This window comes from Solanum tuberosum, unplaced genomic scaffold (genome assembly GCF_000226075.1).
Source record: "Solanum tuberosum cultivar DM 1-3 516 R44 unplaced genomic scaffold, SolTub_3.0 scf00149, whole genome shotgun sequence".
In the NCBI taxonomy this organism is placed as follows: domain Eukaryota; kingdom Viridiplantae; phylum Streptophyta; class Magnoliopsida; order Solanales; family Solanaceae; genus Solanum; species Solanum tuberosum.
Genome location: NW_006239072.1, coordinates 986,861 through 1,008,906, shown reverse-complemented (window position 1 = coordinate 1,008,906; position 22,046 = coordinate 986,861). Strand labels below are relative to the sequence as shown.

The 22,046-nt window shown below is 29.7% G+C and overlaps 1 protein-coding gene and 1 pseudogene across 1 annotated transcript; one reads left to right on the top strand and one right to left on the bottom strand.

Moving 5' to 3' along the window:
* Positions 1–11,134: 11,134 nt before the first annotated feature.
* Positions 11,135–14,622, top strand: LOC102593368 ((3S,6E)-nerolidol synthase 1-like; annotated as a pseudogene).
* A 1,085-nt stretch (positions 14,623–15,707) lies between these two features.
* Positions 15,708–20,533, bottom strand: LOC102580873 ((3S,6E)-nerolidol synthase 1-like). Its single transcript, XM_015310990.1, has 7 exons — positions 20,421–20,533; positions 18,007–18,268; positions 17,536–17,917; positions 16,984–17,202; positions 16,748–16,886; positions 16,205–16,444; positions 15,708–16,120 (listed from the first exon to the last, which is right to left on the bottom strand). Exons 1-7 carry the CDS (start codon positions 20,514–20,516, stop codon positions 15,827–15,829), a joined length of 1,632 nt encoding a protein of 543 aa, XP_015166476.1. The 5' UTR covers positions 20,517–20,533; the 3' UTR covers positions 15,708–15,826.
* Between the last annotated feature and the right edge of the window lie 1,513 nt (positions 20,534–22,046).

Sequence of the window (22,046 nt, the reverse complement as noted above, 5' to 3'; positions counted from 1 at the left end):
GACCCAAACGCTGCAAATTCACACTCCAGCGGCCCGCGAGAACTCCAGCCCATGTCGAGCAGTCCAGCAAATCGCAACCCGACCCGCGTCTCCTCTCTCCTATCCTTCCGTACCAAGAGCCGTTTGAGAATTGTGAAGTGTCGAAATCTCGTAGCCTCGTCGTCCTTGCTCGAATTCGGACGGCTACCACTCACAATCCGTTGAAAATGGTACGAATTGGTACAATGGATAGCTATCCAAGCCTGATCTTCCTTAAAGGATTTTGAAATTCCTATCCGAATTTCCCCCTTTTTTCATCCGAATATCCCCCTATAAATTTCCCCTCTCCTTCACTGTTTAAGGGGCGAGGAGAAAACCAAAAAGAATACATATTTCCTTTTTTACTCTATGGGAATACACAATTTCACCTAGAAAAAATATTGAGTTTTAAAACAAATCCTCCCTTCAAAACCATTGTTTTTCCTCATCTAATCATAGCCGAAAAGAGTAAAAAAATCAAAGGTCGGTTCTTTAGTCGATTCCTATTCGTTAAAGTCGAGATCATGGTAGTGGAATCGCTTCAAGCTCATCGTCTCAGTCGCTTCCCTCATAAAGGTAAAAACTCGTTTCTCTTCTTACTGTTCTGTTAATTTCAGGTGCACCTGGATTATTGTGTCTTAAGTTTTGTGTGGTATTTTAAGTTTTCTCATCGAGCTTTGTAATTGTTTCTCTCATGTTGTGATTATAGGATGAGTGTGTGTTGCCGCTTATTTCTTATTTTCGCATACGAGTTTGCAATTCTCTTTCTAAAATGTGTTATGTTTCTTTCATATTGCTAACTTTCCCTTGCTGCTGTCTAAGAACTTAGAAAGGTTGATTTTTTAGGAATTATTGTTTGATTGTTGTAATATGATTTGGTATCATAGATTCATATCAATGTTAGCCTAATCTCGTGTTATGGATAGATTTAGTTGAGTTCTTGTTCTAACTGGCTTCAGTTTCATAATAAATAAGTTTGGTTTGGTTTGTGTCGAAGATGATTTTTCTGACTAAAGTTATTACTATTCTTATTTTCTAACCTGCATAATTGTATTTTGTTGAAATTTCGAACTGCTATACTTGTATTAGTTAAGTCATGGTCGCTACGCATACACGGTAATAACTTGTATTCGACGCCATATGTTTTTCGCTCTTTTACTCTAAGCTAAATATGGGAATCACGATATGCATAGCTATTTAAACTCATTTTTGTGTCTTTGCTACTCCTCGTTCCAAAACTATTTCACTTGAATGTTGCTAAACCCGTTTACTGATGTTCATATGCTATTATGACTTATAATTTATCCACTCTTATTGCTAATGAATAATCTTTGCTAATGTGCATCCTTTACTTGTCAAATGTTTGCCATGTGCATAAAGTTGTGTCTTGTTTGTTAATTCCATATTTATTTTCCTTTTTATATTTGTTGAAGTGATATTTTTTTTTTATTATTTATTATTAAAAAAGATAAAATAAAATAAAATTGGTGGTCTATTTAATATAATTACGTAAATTACCACTTAGTTTCTTTGCTTGTGATTTGAATATTATGCTAAGTTTTTAGATTTTGTCCAATTCTAATTCTTCTTCTTTTACTTTTGTTTGATTTATGTGATGTTGGCGGAGTCCAACTTGGACCCAACTCCTATCTCTTGCATTCTCCTTCTTAGCGAGTCAACCTCGCAATTGGAACTATGTGGAGTTCGAAAAGAGAATATATGTAGTAAGGGAAGCTTATATACATGTGGAGGGAGCTGAATACATATCGATATACACTTGTATGCAGTGCAGTATACACAGTGATACAGGAATATACGAGATTCGTATACACGGTATACAGTCACGAAAATGAGGTCAAAAGCCCCAAATTACAGCAATTTGTTCATTTGATAAAATTGGGCCAAAGACCCATACATTTGTGTAGATTTTTGATAGTTTTAGGACAGGGAAATTGGCGCCAAAGGCTCAACAATTTTGGCAGCCTTATTGTTAAACTAAGACAGCTGCAACTGATTTGAATGGACCAAATGCCCAAAATGAAATTAGGCCCAAATACTGGTCTAGGCGAACAGAAAACCAGACTTGGGCCCAAAACCCTCTCTCTCTCTCTCTCCCTCCCCCTCTCTCTTATTTTATCTGTTTCGTATTTGTTTAATTGTTTATTTGCTAGTCAATTTTAAGGTTTTCCTAATTCGATTTCCCCAAAAGATAGTCGTTTCTAGATCTTCGAAAGACTAAATAATTATACTTATTTTACTACTTTAATCACTTTGAAATACTTTTCTTATATAATCCCTTATGCTTTTTCCCTTTCTCCTAAAAAATATTTTGAAGTCTTAAGTTTGTTTATTTCTAAACCAATCAAATGTGTTTACAAATTAGCCAAATAATTAATTATCAGATAATTGTATGTTAGTGATATTTTAGGTGCTTTATAACCCTTCCTAAAACATTAATAGGAACTCCGAACCCTTTTTATTATTTTCATTAGATTTCTGTTTTAGTCTTAATTGGCGACTCTAAAACCAGTATTATCATGTTTTTAAATAAAACACCTTGTTGGTTGTTAAACTCGAATGGGGAGTTTAGTACTGCCTTAGCTTACCAGGCCATTAAAACTAAAACCTTAAACTGCACGAAAGTCGTAGTCAAGAGGAACTATCATTGGATTAGGAAATTAAAATGTCCCAACAAGATAAAATACTTTCTACACTTACATACAATTGGAGTTAGTGAAAGCCCAAACTGTATAGTGTGTGATCAAACAGAAACTACAAAACACATTTTTATGGGCCTAAACCAGTACATACAACACATATTAGACACGGACGAAGCCGAATGTCTCCTTGCAATAAGGAAAATAAAAAACCAAAGTGCCCCTAACGGTATGGAGTGGAAATTTGTTTTCCCCTTCTATATATGGAACATTTGGTTAAATAGAAATCATAACTACCACAATAATACAAAGACCAACATACCAACCAACCTTCCTAAATACAGAGCTATGGGATTTTATTATTTAGGATTCAACTCTGAAAAATGAAACAAAGATAAATTCAAACTACAATGGGAACCACCAGATAGCGGCTTCAAATTAAATATAGATGGTTCCTACAATTATGAGTCTAAGATAGATAGTGCAGGTGGAGTAGTAAGGGATAACAGGGGAAATTGGGTGAAAGGTTTCGCTGCAAAACTAAATGTTAACTCGGCTCTTTATGCGGAACTTCAAGCACTCTTGATTGGGCTAAAGATGGCAATGCCATTATCCACCACAAGGATACAAATCAACACTGATTCAACAGAAGTCATTAAGGTAATACAAAATGGCCACGACTCTTTTACTAACATTATATCTGAATGCAGGGAGCTGCTCCGGCTAATGGGGATCCCGCAGATCAGCCATAGTCGCAGGCAGCAAAACCAGTTGGCCGATATACTAGCTAAAGAAGGAAGCAGACTTAAGCAGGATGTAGATTTTGTGGAATGGATAGTTCCACCCGTGTTTGCACTGAAAGCACTCGGAGCAGACATGGAAGGAACAACTTTTGATAGGCACATAGTGCCACCTCTTCAATCGAATAGTACTAATGATAATGTAGTAGCTAATCTAGATGTTTGTAATGTAGTAGACAAACTAAACGTCTATAATATCTCAGGCCACTGGTTGTGTAATGATGCATATTATATATAAATAAAATATCTCTGTTTTAACCACACAAAAAAAGTCCAGCTATAAAAAAAAAGAAAATAGTGAAGAAAACTACATTTTCTTGAAAGTGGTAGAAAAATTAAAGATGAGCCTAAAAGCTGCCCCTATCTTATAATAAAAACTCTCATTCAAAGAAATCAACTTATATTAAACCTACTAAATTTTATTACAACATGATAAAGTAACAAATTTTCATCCTTCAAGATGACAAACATATAATGTACCTATCTTAATTGAGAAATTACTTCTTTTACTTCCATTCCTTTTCAACTATACATTGCAGTCTCAATGCGATGGTATGTTTTGACTCGTGTCATCATTCCATCTAAGAGTTTAATCTATAATTAGAGTAAGCATAATTATATTAACTTGATCATGTCTTTGTTCCCTCGTGTATGAGTCTTGAATCTTTTCCATGCTCAAACATGTGAAAATTTGTGGAAGATAGTGCTAGTGGCCACTTTTCGGCCTTGCCTTTGAAAAATAGTACGTAACTATTTTGAAATTTCAAAATCTACAAATGAAACTCTAGGTTATTATGTTTATCTTCAACATGTTCACTCACATTCTTTTTCATGCCCAAACATATGAAAAATTGTGGAAATAGCACTAGTAGCCACTTTCGGCGCCCTTATCTTTAAAAAAATAGCAACTATTCTAAAGTTTGAAAATCGACGATCTAGGTTATTATATATGCTGGAGTTTCCTTGTGGATTTTGAAACTTCAACACAATGAATATTTTATCATTATAAAGGCTGAAAAGTTGTTATATGTGAATTTTTAATTATTTTTTTTTCTTTTTTGTAATAATGAATGACAATGAAACTAGAATCTATACTATTTCTTTTCTAATTCAATGTTAAATTATGTAATCATATATACTTAACTACGTTTTCAATAGGAGAGATGTCAAACCGCCCTTAGCCGATGTGTCGAATTTACCAATATGGACTTTTACAACATTCTCTAGGGGACGGATTCAACATCCCTATTGAGTTTCAATCATTGACAACGAGTAGTACTTGATCTTGATCTTGAACTTTTCAAACAATTTCACGCAAAGGGGACATTAATGGACAATGTCCAACTCCTCTTAAGGTTCCTGGGAGGATGCAATAGTCCTTGTATGTAATGTATTGATATGCAATAGTCTGTGGAGACGAGATTAATCACACTTTATCGTGAAATTATATGTAATGTAACATTGTATAAATAAATAGTTATGCAATGTATGTATGTAATGTATTGCTATTAATATATAAATAGTGTATATATAGATGTATACATATGATATATAATTATACATCAAAGATGTATATATATTGTTTATACATTACAACAATTCATCTCTCTCTCGTTGGATTGATTTTTTATTTTTCAACCATGATCAATTCAAATCATCTGTAAACAATCTCAAATTTTAGATATGAACTTTTATTTTTAATATTTTGAGTCTTTGATAAATTATTACTCAAAACAATTCACAGTTACAACACATCAAATTTTAGAAATCAAATTATTTTTAAATTATATATAAATATATAACATTGTTTTTAGAATAAACAAGGACAATACACATATGTGGCACTGGCATGTGTTGAATCACTCATCTAAAAATATTTTGAAGTCTTAAGTTTGTTTATTTCTAAACCAATCAAATGTGTTTACAAATTAGCCAAATAATTAATTATCGGATAATTGTATGTTAGTGGATATTTTAGGTGCTTTAAAACCCTTCCTAAAACATTAATAGGAACTCCGAACCCTTTTTATTATTTTCATTAGATTTCTGTTTTAGTCTTAATTGGCGACTCTAAAACCAGTATTATCATGTTTTTAAATAAAACACCTTGTTGGTTGTTAAACTCGAATGGGGAGTTTAGTACTGCCTTAGCTTACCAGGCCATTAAAACTAAAACCTTAAACTGCACGAAAGTCGTAGTCAAGAGGAACTATCATTGGATTGGGAAATTAAAATGTCCCAACAAGATAAAATACTTTCTATGGGTCTGTAATCATGGTAGACTACCTACTTGCCAACACTTACATACAATTGGAGTTAGTGAAAGCCCAAACTGTATAGTGTGTGAATCAAAACAGAAACTACAAAACACATTTTTATGGGCCTAAACCAGTACATACAACACATATTAGACACGGACGAAGCCGAATGTCTCCTTGCAATAAGGAAAATAAAAAACCAAAGTGCCCCTAACGGTATGGAGTGGAAATTTGTTTTCCCCTTCTATATATGGAACATTGGTTAAATAGAAATCATAACTACCACAATAATACAAAGACCAACATACCAACCAACCTTCCTAAAAACAGAGCTATGGGATTTTATTATTTAGGATTCAACTCTGAAAAATGAAACAAAGATAAATTCAAACTACAATGGGAACCACCAGATAGCGGCTTCAAATTAAATATAGATGGTTCCTACAATTATGAGTCTAAGATAGATAGTGCAGGTGGAGTAGTAAGGGATAACAGGGGAAATTGGGTGAAAGGTTTCGCTGCAAAACTAAATGTTAACTCGGCTCTTTATGCGGAACTTCAAGCACTCTTGATTGGGCTAAAGATGGCAATGCCATTATCCACCACAAGGATACAAATCAACACTGATTCAACAGAAGTCATTAAGGTAATACAAAATGGCCACGACTCTTTTACTAACATTATATCTGAATGCAGGGAGCTGCTCCGGCTAATGGGGATCCCGCAGATCAGCCATAGTCGCAGGCAGCAAAACCAGTTGGCCGATATACTAGCTAAAGAAGGAAGCAGACTTAAGCAGGATGTAGATTTTGTGGAATGGATAGTTCCACCCGTGTTTGCACTGAAAGCACTCGGAGCAGACATGGAAGGAACAACTTTTGATAGGCACATAGTGCCACCTCTTCAATCGAATAGTACTAATGATAATGTAGTAGCTAATCTAGATGTTTGTAATGTAGTAGACAAACTAAACGTCTATAATATCTCAGGCCACTGGTTGTGTAATGATGCATATTATATATAAATAAAATATCTCTGTTTTAACCACACAAAAAAAGTCCAGCTATAAAAAAAAAGAAAATAGTGAAGAAAACTACATTTTCTTGAAAGTGGTAGAAAAATTAAAGATGAGCCTAAAAGCTGCCCCTATCTTATAATAAAAACTCTCATTCAAAGAAATCAACTTATATTAAACCTACTAAATTTTATTACAACATGATAAAGTAACAAATTTTCATCCTTCAAGATGACAAACATATAATGTACCTATCTTAATTGAGAAATTACTTCTTTTACTTCCATTCCTTTTCAACTATACATTGCAGTCTCAATGCGATGGTATGTTTTGACTCGTGTCATCATTCCATCTAAGAGTTTAATCTATAATTAGAGTAAGCATAATTATATTAACTTGATCATGTCTTTGTTCCCTCGTGTATGAGTCTTGAATCTTTTCCATGCTCAAACATGTGAAAATTTGTGGAAGATAGTGCTAGTGGCCACTTTTCGGCCTTGCCTTTGAAAAATAGTACGTAACTATTTTGAAATTTCAAAATCTACAAATGAAACTCTAGGTTATTATGTTTATCTTCAACATGTTCACTCACATTCTTTTTCATGCCCAAACATATGAAAAATTGTGGAAATAGCACTAGTAGCCACTTTCGGCGCCCTTATCTTTAAAAAAATAGCAACTATTCTAAAGTTTGAAAATCGACGATCTAGGTTATTATATATGCTGGAGTTTCCTTGTGGATTTTGAAACTTCAACACAATGAATATTTTATCATTATAAAGGCTGAAAAGTTGTTATATGTGAATTTTTAATTATTTTTTTTTCTTTTTTGTAATAATGAATGACAATGAAACTAGAATCTATACTATTTCTTTTCTAATTCAATGTTAAATTATGTAATCATATATACTTAACTACGTTTTCAATAGGAGAGATGTCAAACCGCCCTTAGCCGATGTGTCGAATTTACCAATATGGACTTTTACAACATTCTCTAGGGGACGGATTCAACATCCCTATTGAGTTTCAATCATTGACAACGAGTAGTACTTGATCTTGATCTTGAACTTTTCAAACAATTTCACGCAAAGGGGACATTAATGGACAATGTCCAACTCCTCTTAAGGTTCCTGGGAGGATGCAATAGTCCTTGTATGTAATGTATTGATATGCAATAGTCTGTGGAGACGAGATTAATCACACTTTATCGTGAAATTATATGTAATGTAACATTGTATAAATAAATAGTTATGCAATGTATGTATGTAATGTATTGCTATTAATATATAAATAGTGTATATATAGATGTATACATATGATATATAATTATACATCAAAGATGTATATATATTGTTTATACATTACAACAATTCATCTCTCTCTCGTTGGATTGATTTTTTATTTTTCAACCATGATCAATTCAAATCATCTGTAAACAATCTCAAATTTTAGATATGAACTTTTATTTTTAATATTTTGAGTCTTTGATAAATTATTACTCAAAACAATTCACAGTTACAACACATCAAATTTTAGAAATCAAATTATTTTTAAATTATATATAAATATATAACATTGTTTTTAGAATAAACAAGGACAATACACATATGTGGCACTGGCATGTGTTGAATCACTCATCTAAAAATGTACTATAAAGTTGTCACTTACAAATCAAACTAGTCGCTTTAGTGTATGACCTAATTTAATTTGAACAAAACTTTATAGATTATGGTGGTACTACGTAGACGCAATTTAAATAGTACTTTATAGAGGTAAATATAGAATTATAATGTTGCGTTCGTTTTAACTCAGAATTTTGGTTGACATATGTTTTAGGTGGAAATCTTTGTCAATATTGTAAATCAAAATTCATAGATTTAAAAATAGAATTAAGTGTAATATTGAAAACTTTATGTAACTAATAACAGAGTTTGAAGTAATTCAAATGTCGTGTCCGAAAAAAAAAAAGTAGATTTGTTATTACTTCTTTGGAAAGATATGATTAGGATCTATGTGATGAAAATGATACTTCCTTCTTCAAATTTTCCGTGAGGTACTTTGACTCGATATAAAATTTAAGAAGGAAGAAATTTAAAAAAAAATTGTGGTCTAAAATGAATGATAGAAATTTGAGTGGATATAAATTATTTTATTAAGGATAAAATTGATATTTTAAAGTTAACTTATTATTTAATATAGGAATACATCATTCTTTTTTAAGCTGACTAAAAAGAAAAGTAAGTTATATAAATTGAGACAGAGAGAGTATTATAAGTCGAAGAGTGTTCTCTGCATTTCGAGAAGCAAAAAAAATCACAAATGTTAAGATGAATGTATAATAATTTTTAAATTTTAATATTTCATGTTATGTCAAGTAAAATAATGTTATACTCTATAAAATTGAGAAGAAAATAAGTATTATATTTAAAAGCAATAAAAGACCAACACACAACACATATGTCAGTCATGTGTCTAATCACTCTACTGAAGGACAAGACAAACTAATTTGTGAATTACTTTTTCCAATATTTTAAGGTTTGAACAATTCTTGATTGGTTGTTTCTTTTAATAAAGGACATCTCTGTATTTGGAGTCAGGAGGATACAAAAGAAAAATATTGCAAAATATGTTTTCTTACTTCTTAGAAAAAAAATAATTGTTGATATAATGGAGTTCGAATTCATAACACTAATATAAAAAACATTTCTATCGTCCTTTTTTACTATTGAGCCATCAAACAAATTTTTTAGGGGATTCTCAAGTTAAATTGTACACCCTTTCTTGCTATGACATTGCAATAAATTGTAGATCGAATTCATAATTTTATAAATATAATAAGTTTAATTAATATCAAAAACTTTATATTCAGTAGAGTTTAAATCTTGAATTCGGCTGAGATAGTTCAAATAATATCGGTAAAAAAAATGTAGATCTGTTATAACTTCTTGGATCAGGTTGTTTAAAGCATTACTTTCTTTTTAATGCGTTTCTTCTTTTCTTTTAAATCGAAGGTCTATCAAAGACAATTTCATTACCTCAAAAAGATATGTATTAAATCCGCGCACGTACCACCCTTTGTCACTATATTTGTAGTAAACATGTACACATCATTTAACTTCACGGCTGAAACAGCCTTTAATTGGGTCCCTATTACCCTATATGTGCACAAACGTAGTAACGTGATCCCAATTTCTTAGATATTTATTTAGTTACCGACAAGTTTTAATACTTTTTAAAGTAAAATATTCCATCAACATGAGATTTTATTTTCACTATTAAAAAAAATTGATTTTATTTATCAAAATATAGGTTTAACATATAGATGAATCGAAAAATGATGTGCATCAATCCAAATTTCAAGTCTAATTAAACTCAACATGACATCGACGATCATTATTAGCAGTTTAATACAAGAGAGATGTTACTTACGGTTTGGAGTATAAATATACCACATTCCTTCACTTTTTATTTCATTAAAAATAAATAGTTTGAAATTAAATTGTATTAAATATAAAAGATATCATTTTTTTTAGACCAAGTAAAAAATATCCATGATGACATATTTAAGTTTTAAAAGTTTTATAGTCAAGCAAATGTGCATTATGACATATTTAAGACTCGAGTTTTAAAAATAATTCTTCTTATGAGTACTCCATATTGATTTAAACAATAGCACATAAATAAAAAATCTAGAAAATAATTTGTTCTATTTAATATTGTACAGACGCATTTACACATGCACAATTCACAAATATGTATTCTTGTTGAAAGGTAATTAAGTAGGTTTTTAATAATATTTCTTGCTTGCAAACTTCTTTAGTAAAACAAAATATTTTTTAATTGACAAAGTGTTTCATATGTCATAATATAACCTTTCAAACTTTTCAAATTTAGATAGATTAGGTTGACTATATACTTGTTGGTTAATCATTTTGGATATGCACAAGTTATTTCTTGAATTGCTTATGTCAAAAAAGGTATCCGATATATTAATTTTTTTCATTATACATGAAAATTTAAAAATAGAATATGTCACATGATTAGTTTAACCCGCAGGATATCTTATTCATTAAATTTTAAGGGAATTAACAATTCAGAGTAAATATATATTCAAAGTTGAATCACAAAAATGCATAATAAAAGACAAATACTAATTACTAGTATTATTTTTGAAGAGTAAAGAGATAAATATGTCTCTTTTTTATTTTATCATTACCTTAAAGAAGATGCGGAAAAAAAATATGACAAATAAAATAAATTTGATTAACTGCGTCAACAACACCTTGACGTACACTTATGCGTCACCTTCCACATTCACTCACCAATATTTTGCTATAAATGGAAGGGGTGGAATTGTTATTTCTTCATTCAAATCCAAATTAATTAATACTACAAAATATTTTTCATGGCAATGACTAAAGTCCTCTTCCCTTCACAATATCTCTCTATGCACATTATAAGTGTAAGAAATATTCAAGTTTCATGTAGAAGCTCTAACAAATGGGTTGTTCAAGAAGATCTTCTCAGAGCAACTTCCACGTACAATCAAGTAAAATTTAATTTCTATACATTGACAAAATAAATAGTAATAGTTCATAAAATACAATTTGATAATATAATTTTTTTGCATTATCAAGCGTAAATGTAAATTACCGTTGATGATTGAGATCATTTCACTTTCAATCATAAATTTTGAATTCGAGTTTCTAAAATAAAAAAATAATCTATTGGAAGCCAAGCGATCGTTGCATTAAAAAATGAGTCTTACAGTGTGTGAATAATATAAGTATTGAACACATGGTGAAACAAAAGAAGGAATAAAACTTTCTTGTGTTTTTTCCTCAAAAATTCATGATTCATATATCTAGTGTTGCAAATGTGAACTTGTGTTCTAGGGGATGAGTGGGTGGAGGTTGTAAACTTGTAGCCAAGCCAAGATTTTTACAAAGGAGTTCCAAATATATACTCTCTCTGTTTTTTGTTTTACTTAATATGTTATAGTTTAAATTTCGAGAATCAATATTCTTTTTAAAACTAAAATTGTGCTTCTTTAATTACTAATACAGGATGGATTTGACAGTACCAACTTTGGACTACTAGTAAAGGATGTAAAGTATGCACTAAGGACAGAAAGAAATAATAATCTTACTTTAGTGGATACACTTCAACAAGTGCTTGTTTTTACAAATATCAAAACCATCATGATATTTCACTTTGTTTTAGACTTTTGAGACAAGAAGGTCACCACGTGTCAGCAGGTAATTGGTTTTCCATTGAACTCCAATATTTCTTAACTAATGTAGTACTCATAATTCAAATTACATGACATTATAACATACAAAAGTTTAAGCTTTTAGACATGATCGCTGTATAATTTAACACGACATTAAAGTAGCTAAAAGTCTTGATCAGTATGGCTTTCATCGTCATCCAACAGCAATATCTATTTTTTTCTTCAAAAAATAATCATGTTCTAATTGACATTGCATGAAAAGGAATCAATTCCGCACACATAAGTCATACTAAACAAAATAAAGCTATATTTTCTCTAATAGCACGATCTTTAAATGAAATAATCATAAATTTTAATATTTTTTAAATGAACATATTTTAATCATTTATTTGATTTCATCTATTAAAGACAATTATATACATTTTCTAATTAAAGACATTTTTTGGATCAAACTACTAACCACGTGAGTAATTTTAGACCAAATTAGCTAGGGACATTTTATTTCAATTTCACATATCCATCTAGTAACCTTATATTGCCTTGAGCAGATGTATTTAAAAAATTCAAGAACAATGATGATGGTACATTTGGATTAAACCTTAGCCAAGATGTAAATGGATTAATTGGTTTATATGAAGCATCACAACTTGGTGCAGAAGGTGAACACATACTTGATGAAATTGCAAATTTTAGTGGTGAACACCTAAATGCATGTCTTGCAAATAGTGACTCATGTGATGAAGCTAGAATTATTAAAGAAACATTAAAGTATCCATACCACAAGAGTTTAGCAAGTTGCAAGGCTAAAAGCTTCATCAACAACTTCAAAGGAATTAATGGATGGGGAAGAAGCACCTTACAAGAATTGGCAAATATGGACTACTCAATATCAAAAGAGATACATCAACATGAATTGATTGAAGTTTCTAGGTAAATTAAATTAGTGATATATGGTTGCAATGTGAAAAATAGTTTAATATACTAATTGCAACTTTCTAATTATATATAGGTGGTGGAGAAGTCTTGGTTTAGCTGAAGAATTAAAGCTTTTGAGAGATCAACCATTAAAATGGTATGCTTGGCCAATGGCAATGCTTACTGATCCAAAAATGTCACAACAAAGAATTGAGCTAGCAAAATGCATCTCTTTTGTTTATGTCATTGATGATATCTTTGATGTTTATGGGACTATTGAAGAATTAACCCTCTTCACTCAAGCTGTTAATAGGTACTTTATTTGAGCTTTTAATAATTTATATATATGTTGATAGTGTAAACGTTACGTACAAATAATCATTATCATGATAAAATAAGATAGACTAGTTACTTGTTATAATAGATAAAAATGATCTGATGATATAAAACGTCTTTATTTTTTTATGGTCCATAATCTTAGAGGCTATTATTATTATTTCAGGTGGGAATTATGTGCCATGATGGACTTGCCAGAATATATGAGATCAACTTATAAGGCTTTTATGATACCATTAATTCCATTGGCTACAATATCTACAAAATTTATGGACGAAACCCCACTCAAAATTTGCGCAACACGGTATTATTTACTATGCTTTTAACATTGAATAGGACTTGACTTTCTCTTTACTAGCTTTATCCGTTCTGTATTAGTTGTCTATTTTTCATTGACACGATGTGAAATTATAAATATAAAAATAGTTTTACTAATTCACCCTTAAAGAAGCTTTTTACAAATTCGTTTACACTTTTAAATAGAATTAATTGTTATGATAAAATGAAAACAAATTTAATTAATACTCTATTAATTAATTCGTTTACAAAATTAATTTAAAGTAACATAACGTAATTGAATAATTTCTAATAATTGAGTGAACTCACTCCTCTTTTTTTTTTGGATTTTAGTGGGCAAATTTATGCAATGCATTTCTAAAAGAAGCAAAATGGTTTGCCTCTGGGGAGTTACCAACAGCAGATGTGTACTTGAAGAATGGACTTGTTAGTTCTGGAGTTCATACGGTCTTACTTCACATGTTATATCTCTTAGGTTTTGGTCTTACCAATCAAAACTCTATTTATTTTGAAGATTCATCAGCCATGGCTTCCTCCGTCGCTACGATCCTTCGTCTTTGGGATGATCTAGGAAGTGCAAAGGTAACCCTAATTTTTGAAATGTTTGTAAAATTTTTTGGGTACGTATGGTATGATATAGTTTAATATGTGTGCAGGATGAAAATCAAGAAGGAAATGATGGTTCATATATAGAATGTTACATGAAGGGACAAAAAAATGGTTCTATTGAATTGACAAGAGAGTATGTGGTTAAGCAAATAGAAGATGAATGGAAACAAGTTAATAAGAAACATTTTGATTTGATGAATGGATCTTTAGGATCATTTTCAAAAGCTTCTCTTAACCTTGCAAGAATGGTTCCTCTTATGTACAATTATGATGATAAACAGTCCATTCATGTCCTCCTAGAATACATCAACTATATGTTGTATGATGTATGATAATGTATCTATGTCAATCAAGTAGAAAATTGCCTTTAATTATAGATCATGATCTGAACTCGCTAGCATGCACCTTGTAAGTGAGGATTCGAGATATAATGAAACAATTACCATGCGTAGTAAAGGGACATGGTATTTTTTTTTCCTGGACCATATTACTACTCTTCGGAAAAAAGGTCATAACTTTTCGTAGGAATATGAAAATGATCGAAACCATAATACACTCAAAGAGCTCTCATTTGATATATTGCTCATAAATCAATTCTTTCTTCTTCTTTTTTGGTTCAAAAGATCTTTATTTAAACATAACTAGGTAGTCCTTACATTAAGGTTACGCACTAATTGATATGAAATCTGTTGACATAGAAATTGGGTTGGGTCCTGACCCATCCAAGTTCACTTTGGGTTTAAATGGGCTTAAAATGGATTAGGTCTTGAATCACTCAATTTGATCCCATTTAATCTTAACAATTTTAATATATTGCTATTTAAGTTTTATAATCACCGTGATATTCAACTTGTGGTCAATTGCCAAATGGAGCCCCTGTTGAAGACCTTTTAGTATTTCTATGTAGCTTAAGGCCCCTTGATTTCAATTTTGTTCAACAAATAATGTGATTTTTAAGGTAATAACTAAGTTAAGTGACTAAGAAATTAATTATAGAATTCCAATGACTAGTTATGCAATTATATAAAATCATATTAATTAAAGTAATTAAAATTATTATTTTTGAAATTAAATTATTTTAAACAAAAAGTAATTTCCTCAATTATCTAGTCAATTTTTTATTTTATTTTTGTTTAGTCTCTTGTTGATATTTTCACATAACTCCTCTATTATTTTTTTTGTTTAGTCTATTGCATGTGGAAATGTCGGCTTTTAGCACTATTATTCACTATAGTCCATGCATATCATTATCATATTCAAACAAAGAACCCAAAAGTGTGTAGGGATAGCTATTGGGAGAAAAATAAACTTAATATTCCTCTGGGTATGTACGTATTGATGACATGCATGCAAACAAAATATCATAATACCCCCACATGAGAAAGTGAAATGACTTGAGCCTATCATCTCCTCACGTTTCAAGTCCATATTGAAGTTTCGACTATGCACTCAAATTCGTGGTAAATTTCTAAAATTTGTGGCTTAAATCAAGCTATATTATATTTATATGGCTAAAATTTTCATAGTAAGAGTAAAATAGAAAGTATAAAATTACAGTAATTTCAAAAGAAAACAAAAGCATGTCATTCTTTTTAGATAAGACTAAAAATAATTTATTATACATAAGATAAGGGAATGGATATATAGAGTGTATACTTATACACTATCCATATTTTTATCTAACCAAATCACACTGATAAATCACCATACAACATAGATTTAATATATTCTTGGAGGACAGGGAGGGATTGATTATCATCATAATTGTACATAAGAGGGACAATCCTTGCACAATTAAGAGAAGCTTTTGAAAATGATCCTAAAAATTGACTCATCAAATGCAAATGTTCTTTGTTGAGTTTCTTCCATTCATCTTCTATTAGCTTAATCACATTTCCTCTTGCCAATTCAATGGAAGTATCTTTGTTTTCCTTCATGTAACATTCTATGTACGAACCATCTTTTCCTTCTTGATTCTCATCCTGCACACACACACAACGCATATTCTGCTAATAAAAATCATACAAACATGTCACGTGTAAAGATGAAATTTTTCTTTTTGTTACCTTGGCACTTCCAAGATCATCCCAAAGGCGAAGAATCGTAGCCACAGAAGAAGATATGGCTGATACATCCTCCAAATGAATAGAACTAACACCAAGACCTAAGAGATAGAACATGTGAACTAAGACTGCATGAACTCCAGAACTAACAATTCCATTCTTTAAGTACTCATCTGTTGTTGGTACCACCCCAGAGGCAAACCATTTTGCTTCTTTTAGAAATGCATTGCACAAGCTTACCCACTAAAATACAAAAAAAAAAGTATGAAATATATATTAGGGAATTACTATAGTTAATAAAATGATAAATACTCCTTCCATCTATCTTAGTTTGTCAAGTATTGACTTGATACATCTTTTAAAAAACAATAAATAGAATGATAATTTTACTATATATCGCTCTTTGAATATAATAAATTCGATGTTCTTGGAATGAGTATAGTTAATAATAAGGTAAATTTGAAACTAAGTGACAGATTATCTCTTGATTTTAAAAATAGACATATATTTATAATAGTGGAAAAATAAAAGTGAACGATATAATACCGCATTCTGCAAATTTTGAGTGGGGTTTTGTCCATAGATTTTGTGGATATTATAGCCAATGTCATTAATGGTATCATAAAGAGCCTTATAAGTTGATCTCATGTATTCTGGTAAGTCCAACATGGCAACCAATTCCCACCTGAAATAATTGAGGAAAAATTACATTCTATGTCTACTTGTATATAAATACATAAATTTCATCTAAAAGAAGCAAATTAAAAGCTCAAATAAAATACCTATTGACAGCTTGAGTGAAGAGGGTTAGTTCTTCAACAGTCCCATAAACATCAAAAATGTCATCAATGACATAAACAAAAGAGATGCATTTTGCTAACTCAATTCTTTGTTGTGACATTTTTGGATCAGTAAGGACTGCCATTGGCCAAGTATACCATTTTAATGGTTGGTCTCTCAAAAGCTTCAAATCTTCAGCTAAACCAAGACTTCTCCACCACCTATAAATATCATTACAAATTGCTTAATAAATTTGGGGGTCTGATTTTCTTTCGTGAGCCAAGCATATGGAAATTCTCTTTTTATATGGGTAGCAGTGAGATTCGATCTCAGGTTTTCTGTCTGCTTCTGATACCATATTGAAGTGTGTGACTAATTTCATTTAAAAGCTTAAACTGTTAGAAAAAGCACACTTGCACACTTTTTTCATTTAATTATATTCTCAACACTGTTTTGTTTTTCATATTACTGATTTGACTTTGAGATTATAACTTTTAAACATACAACAAGTAATGTAAAACTTGTATAGAAATTGAATTCAACAACCAATTTACCCGGAAACTTGAGCCAATTCATGTTGATGTATCTCTTGAGTTATGGAGTATTCAATATTTGCCAATTCTTGTAAGGTGCTTTTTCCCCATCCATTAATTCCTTTGAAGTTATTGATGAAGCTTTTGGCCTTGCAACTTGCTAAACTCTTGTGGTATGGATACTTTAATGTTTCTTTAATAATTCTAGCTTCATCACATGAGTCATTATTTGCAAGACATGCATTTAGGTGATCAACACTAAAATTTGCAATTTCTTTAAGTATGTATTCACCTTCTACACCAAGTTGTGATGCTTCATATAAACCAATTAATCCATTTACATCTTGGCTAAGCTTTAATCCAAATGTCCCATCATCATTGTTCTTGAATTTTTTAAATACATCTGCTCAAGGCAACATAATTAGAGATTATAATTGTACAACTTATCCATAATATGATAATTAGGATTCTTGGATATAATCAACCAATTACCTGCTGACACGTGGTAACCTTGTTGTCTCAAAAGCCTAAAACAAAGTGAAACATCAAAAGGGGTTTGATATTTGAGAAAACAAGCACTTTGCTCATATTCCTTTTGTAAAATTGATTGAATCTCTTCTTGAAAATGATGTTCAATTCCCATACGTTGAAGTGTATCCACTAAAACAAGATTATTAGTATTACTTATTTCTGTCCTTAGTGCATACTTTACATCCTTCACAAGTAGTCCAAATTTGGTACTATTAAATCCATCCTGCATTAGTAATTAAGCATTTTCTTAGTTAAAAAAGGAAAATATAAAAGAATGACAACATTCTTAATTAAAATGAAAAAAAAATTGTATGCTAAATTACATGGTGTAATGGTACGGTGGAGCTACCCTTATCTCTTCGTCGGAAATTACATCGTGTAAGGGACTGAAGTTATAATTAGTATATAGAAGTTATGCACACAAATAATATTTTTTTTTAAAAAAAAAATACATCGTCAGGATATTTTATAAATGACAACATTAGTATATATAATCTTATATTGTTAATGTATAAAAGTTAAAATCTTACTTGATCGTAGCTCGTTTGGCTACGAGAGGTTTGTATAAGAAGATGTTGTTGAAAAGCCCAAATTCTTCTTATGGTTATGTGGCTAAAGAGATATAATTGTGAAGGGGAGAAGGCTCTAGTCATTGCCATGGAAAGATTATTTACTCTTATGATATTTGGTCATAAATATTTGTGTAGTATTATTAGTTGAAGAAATAACAATTCGAACCCCTTCTATTTACTTGTTCTGAAAGATATCTTTTTTTTTTATTTATTCTATTCTTAATATTAGCTCATTCCAAAATATTTAAATATTTAAGTCTAAAAAATAAAATAAAAATATTGTGTAAAAATAAAAATTAATTTTTTTTATTTTTATCATTAAAATAACACAATAAAATTATTTAACTTCTTATTCTTTATTTTATTTTATGTTTTATATATTATATTTCATGTTTTAATTTGTGAAATAATTTTTTAATTATATTTAAATCACCATGTTAAAATTTAATTATATCAATATCTAATATTTTTTTTAATTTACTTCTTAATAAATAACATATAATAACACATAATATATAACATATGATTTAGCGGTAATTAAACTAATGTCATTACGTATTACTAAAATCTTTATCTACATTTATATAAAGTGGTCATTGTAAATACTCATATTTATTATTATCGCTAAATATAATATAACAGCAATTATATTATTACTACTAAATTCTTTATTTATCATAATGTTAATTCACAAGTTTTCTCACTAATTCCATCATCGTCATAATTGAAGCCCCCCTTTTTTTTTTGTCATTATCACGTTGAAAAAGAGATACCGTGTTATCTAATGTTTGTCCAAAAAAGAATAAGATAGTGATTTGTGAACCATACAATAATGTTAAAGACCTAAGAAATGATTAGTTGTGTAATATATATACAATGTAAATTTTGAGTGCAAGTTGAATATTGTAATTTACAAATTCAAACCCTGTTATCACATCAACTAATGATATACAATGTATGCATGATCATGAATCACTTTATCTACTAATAATCACTTTATCACTTGAGTTTAGTATGATATTTTTAATCCACCTAACTCTATTTTTTATTTATCATTTAAATATAAAATCTTTTACTTAGTTTAAGTGTTCAATACGCGATAGTAAATATTAAAAAGATAAAAAAAAAATTATAATCAAATAACATCATGCATTTTATTTATTATAATGTTAATTCACAAGTTTTCTCATTCCATCATCATCATAATTGAAGCCCCCTTTTTTTGTACAAATAACATTGTTCGAATAAATATGCAATTTTTAGACACAAAGACAAATTGAGAATAAAATGAAAAAAAAAAAAAACAGGTCTTCAATTAGTAGCACTTTCTTAGTTAAAACAAGAATATGTGAATAAAATGAAAAAAAATAAATGGAATTTGAACAATTCATGTTCTCTGCTGAATTATATAGTTGATTTAACTTATAAGTTACAATTGTGTAGATAGGTTAATTTTTTTTTATGTATATATGTTACACGTTAAATTCTCTAGGCCTCTTTGTATATTTATTTAGTTTTAATTCCGTTAGTGCAAATTTTGACTCGGTCCAACCTAGGCCCCACTTACTTGCCTACGAGTGGATTCACATTTTGATACACTTGAAATCATGAATTTTGTAGTATACGATTTGAGAAAGGTGGTGCCTCATCTTAGCTTGCATACACATAATATATTTTTAAAAATAATTACATGCATTTTCAGGATATTTAATGAATGACTACATAAGTAATATTTAAAAAACTAATATAACAACGTAAAATTATTTTTATATCGTCAATTTATAGAGGTAATTAAAATCTTACGTTATTGTAGCTCATTTGGGGTTGAGAGGTTTCTCTAAGAAGATGATCTTGAATAGCCCATTTGTTAGAGTTTCTGCATGAAACTTGATTTGCCATGAAAGATAATTTTTTCCTATAGATATTTTATGATATAAAATAACATTTCAAACCCTTCTATTTATAATAAAATGTGGAAGAAAGGGTCTAGGTACGTAGTGGTAGGAAACGTATCAAGTGTTGTATAAGATGTTTTTCACTTAAAATTCAGCAAATTTATATACACAAATTAAATTGAATCTTGATTTGTCTAGACATGATTTATTTTCCATCATACCTTACACACCGACAATAGATAACATATATTCAGTATAATCCTATAAAATGAGGTCTGGAAAAGATCTAGTGTACACAAACGTTATTAATATCTTACGGTAAAAAGGTTACTTTCGATAAACCCGTGGCTCAAGATACAAAATACGCCTTTAATTATTTTCAAAAAAACCATAGTCTATTACATGTAAATAGAATTATTATTTACTTTTTTAGAAACAACAAAGTGAATAAATATACTTGAAAGCCACCAATGGGATATTAAAAATTTGTATTTGCGTGATAAGTATTTTTTTTTCATTATAAATTTAAGGCTAGACTACTAAAAAAATGAAATTCTGCTTCTTTTTTTAATAGGAGAGTTTCAACTTCAAAATAATTTTTTTTTTAGTAATTACTCGAATTCAAAAATAAATATCGAACATAAAGATATAAAAAAGATAAAATGTCAAGTTGGAAGAGAAGTGTTAAACATGTTTACCACGTTTTGTGGAGGCTCAAACTCTGCAATATTATCCACAAAAATTGAATCTTAATTTATCTTGACATGATTTTTTATTTTAGAAAAAAAAAATGAAATTGAGAATGTATTTACTCCTTTCATTTGATGTCTAGGGACTAGGGGTAATGTGGTTGTTAATTAGAATTGTTAGTTATTTAGGATTTGGTTATATTGCCATTCCTGCATAAATACATTTATGATTTAACATAAATTTTACTCTTTCTAAAATAAGTTTTATTTTAATAAAAATTATATCAATCAAAAACATTAACAAATATAATATATAATTTATTAAATTATCCATATCTAATAAATCTCTCTTGAAAATTGAATATTGTTAAAACAATATGCCTATTAATTATTATCTTGAACTTTTGTATTATACTCCCTCTGTTTCAAAATGAATAACTTACTTTCCTTTTTTGTTTGTTTTAAAAAGAATGACCTATTTCTTTATTGGCAATATTTTAATTTTAAGATACCAATTTTACACCAAATCAGTAACATTACACTTGTGGTGGGCAGAACTTCAATTATAAGATACCAATTTTACACCGAATCAATAACAATTTCGAAAAACAGAAATTTCTCAACACCATCATGATACGTTATCATAAATTTTTGTCATATTCAACTTGACAATTATATTTTAAAGCTTGTTTTATTGTTGATGTCCCTTATGATTTCAATGGATGCGCTTTAAAAAGATGTCATTTATTGTATTGGTAAAAATTTGAAAATATATAAGAAGCAAAGATTATTTAACTAGATATATGACAAGTATAGAGAAGATGAAATCAACTATTGAATCAGTA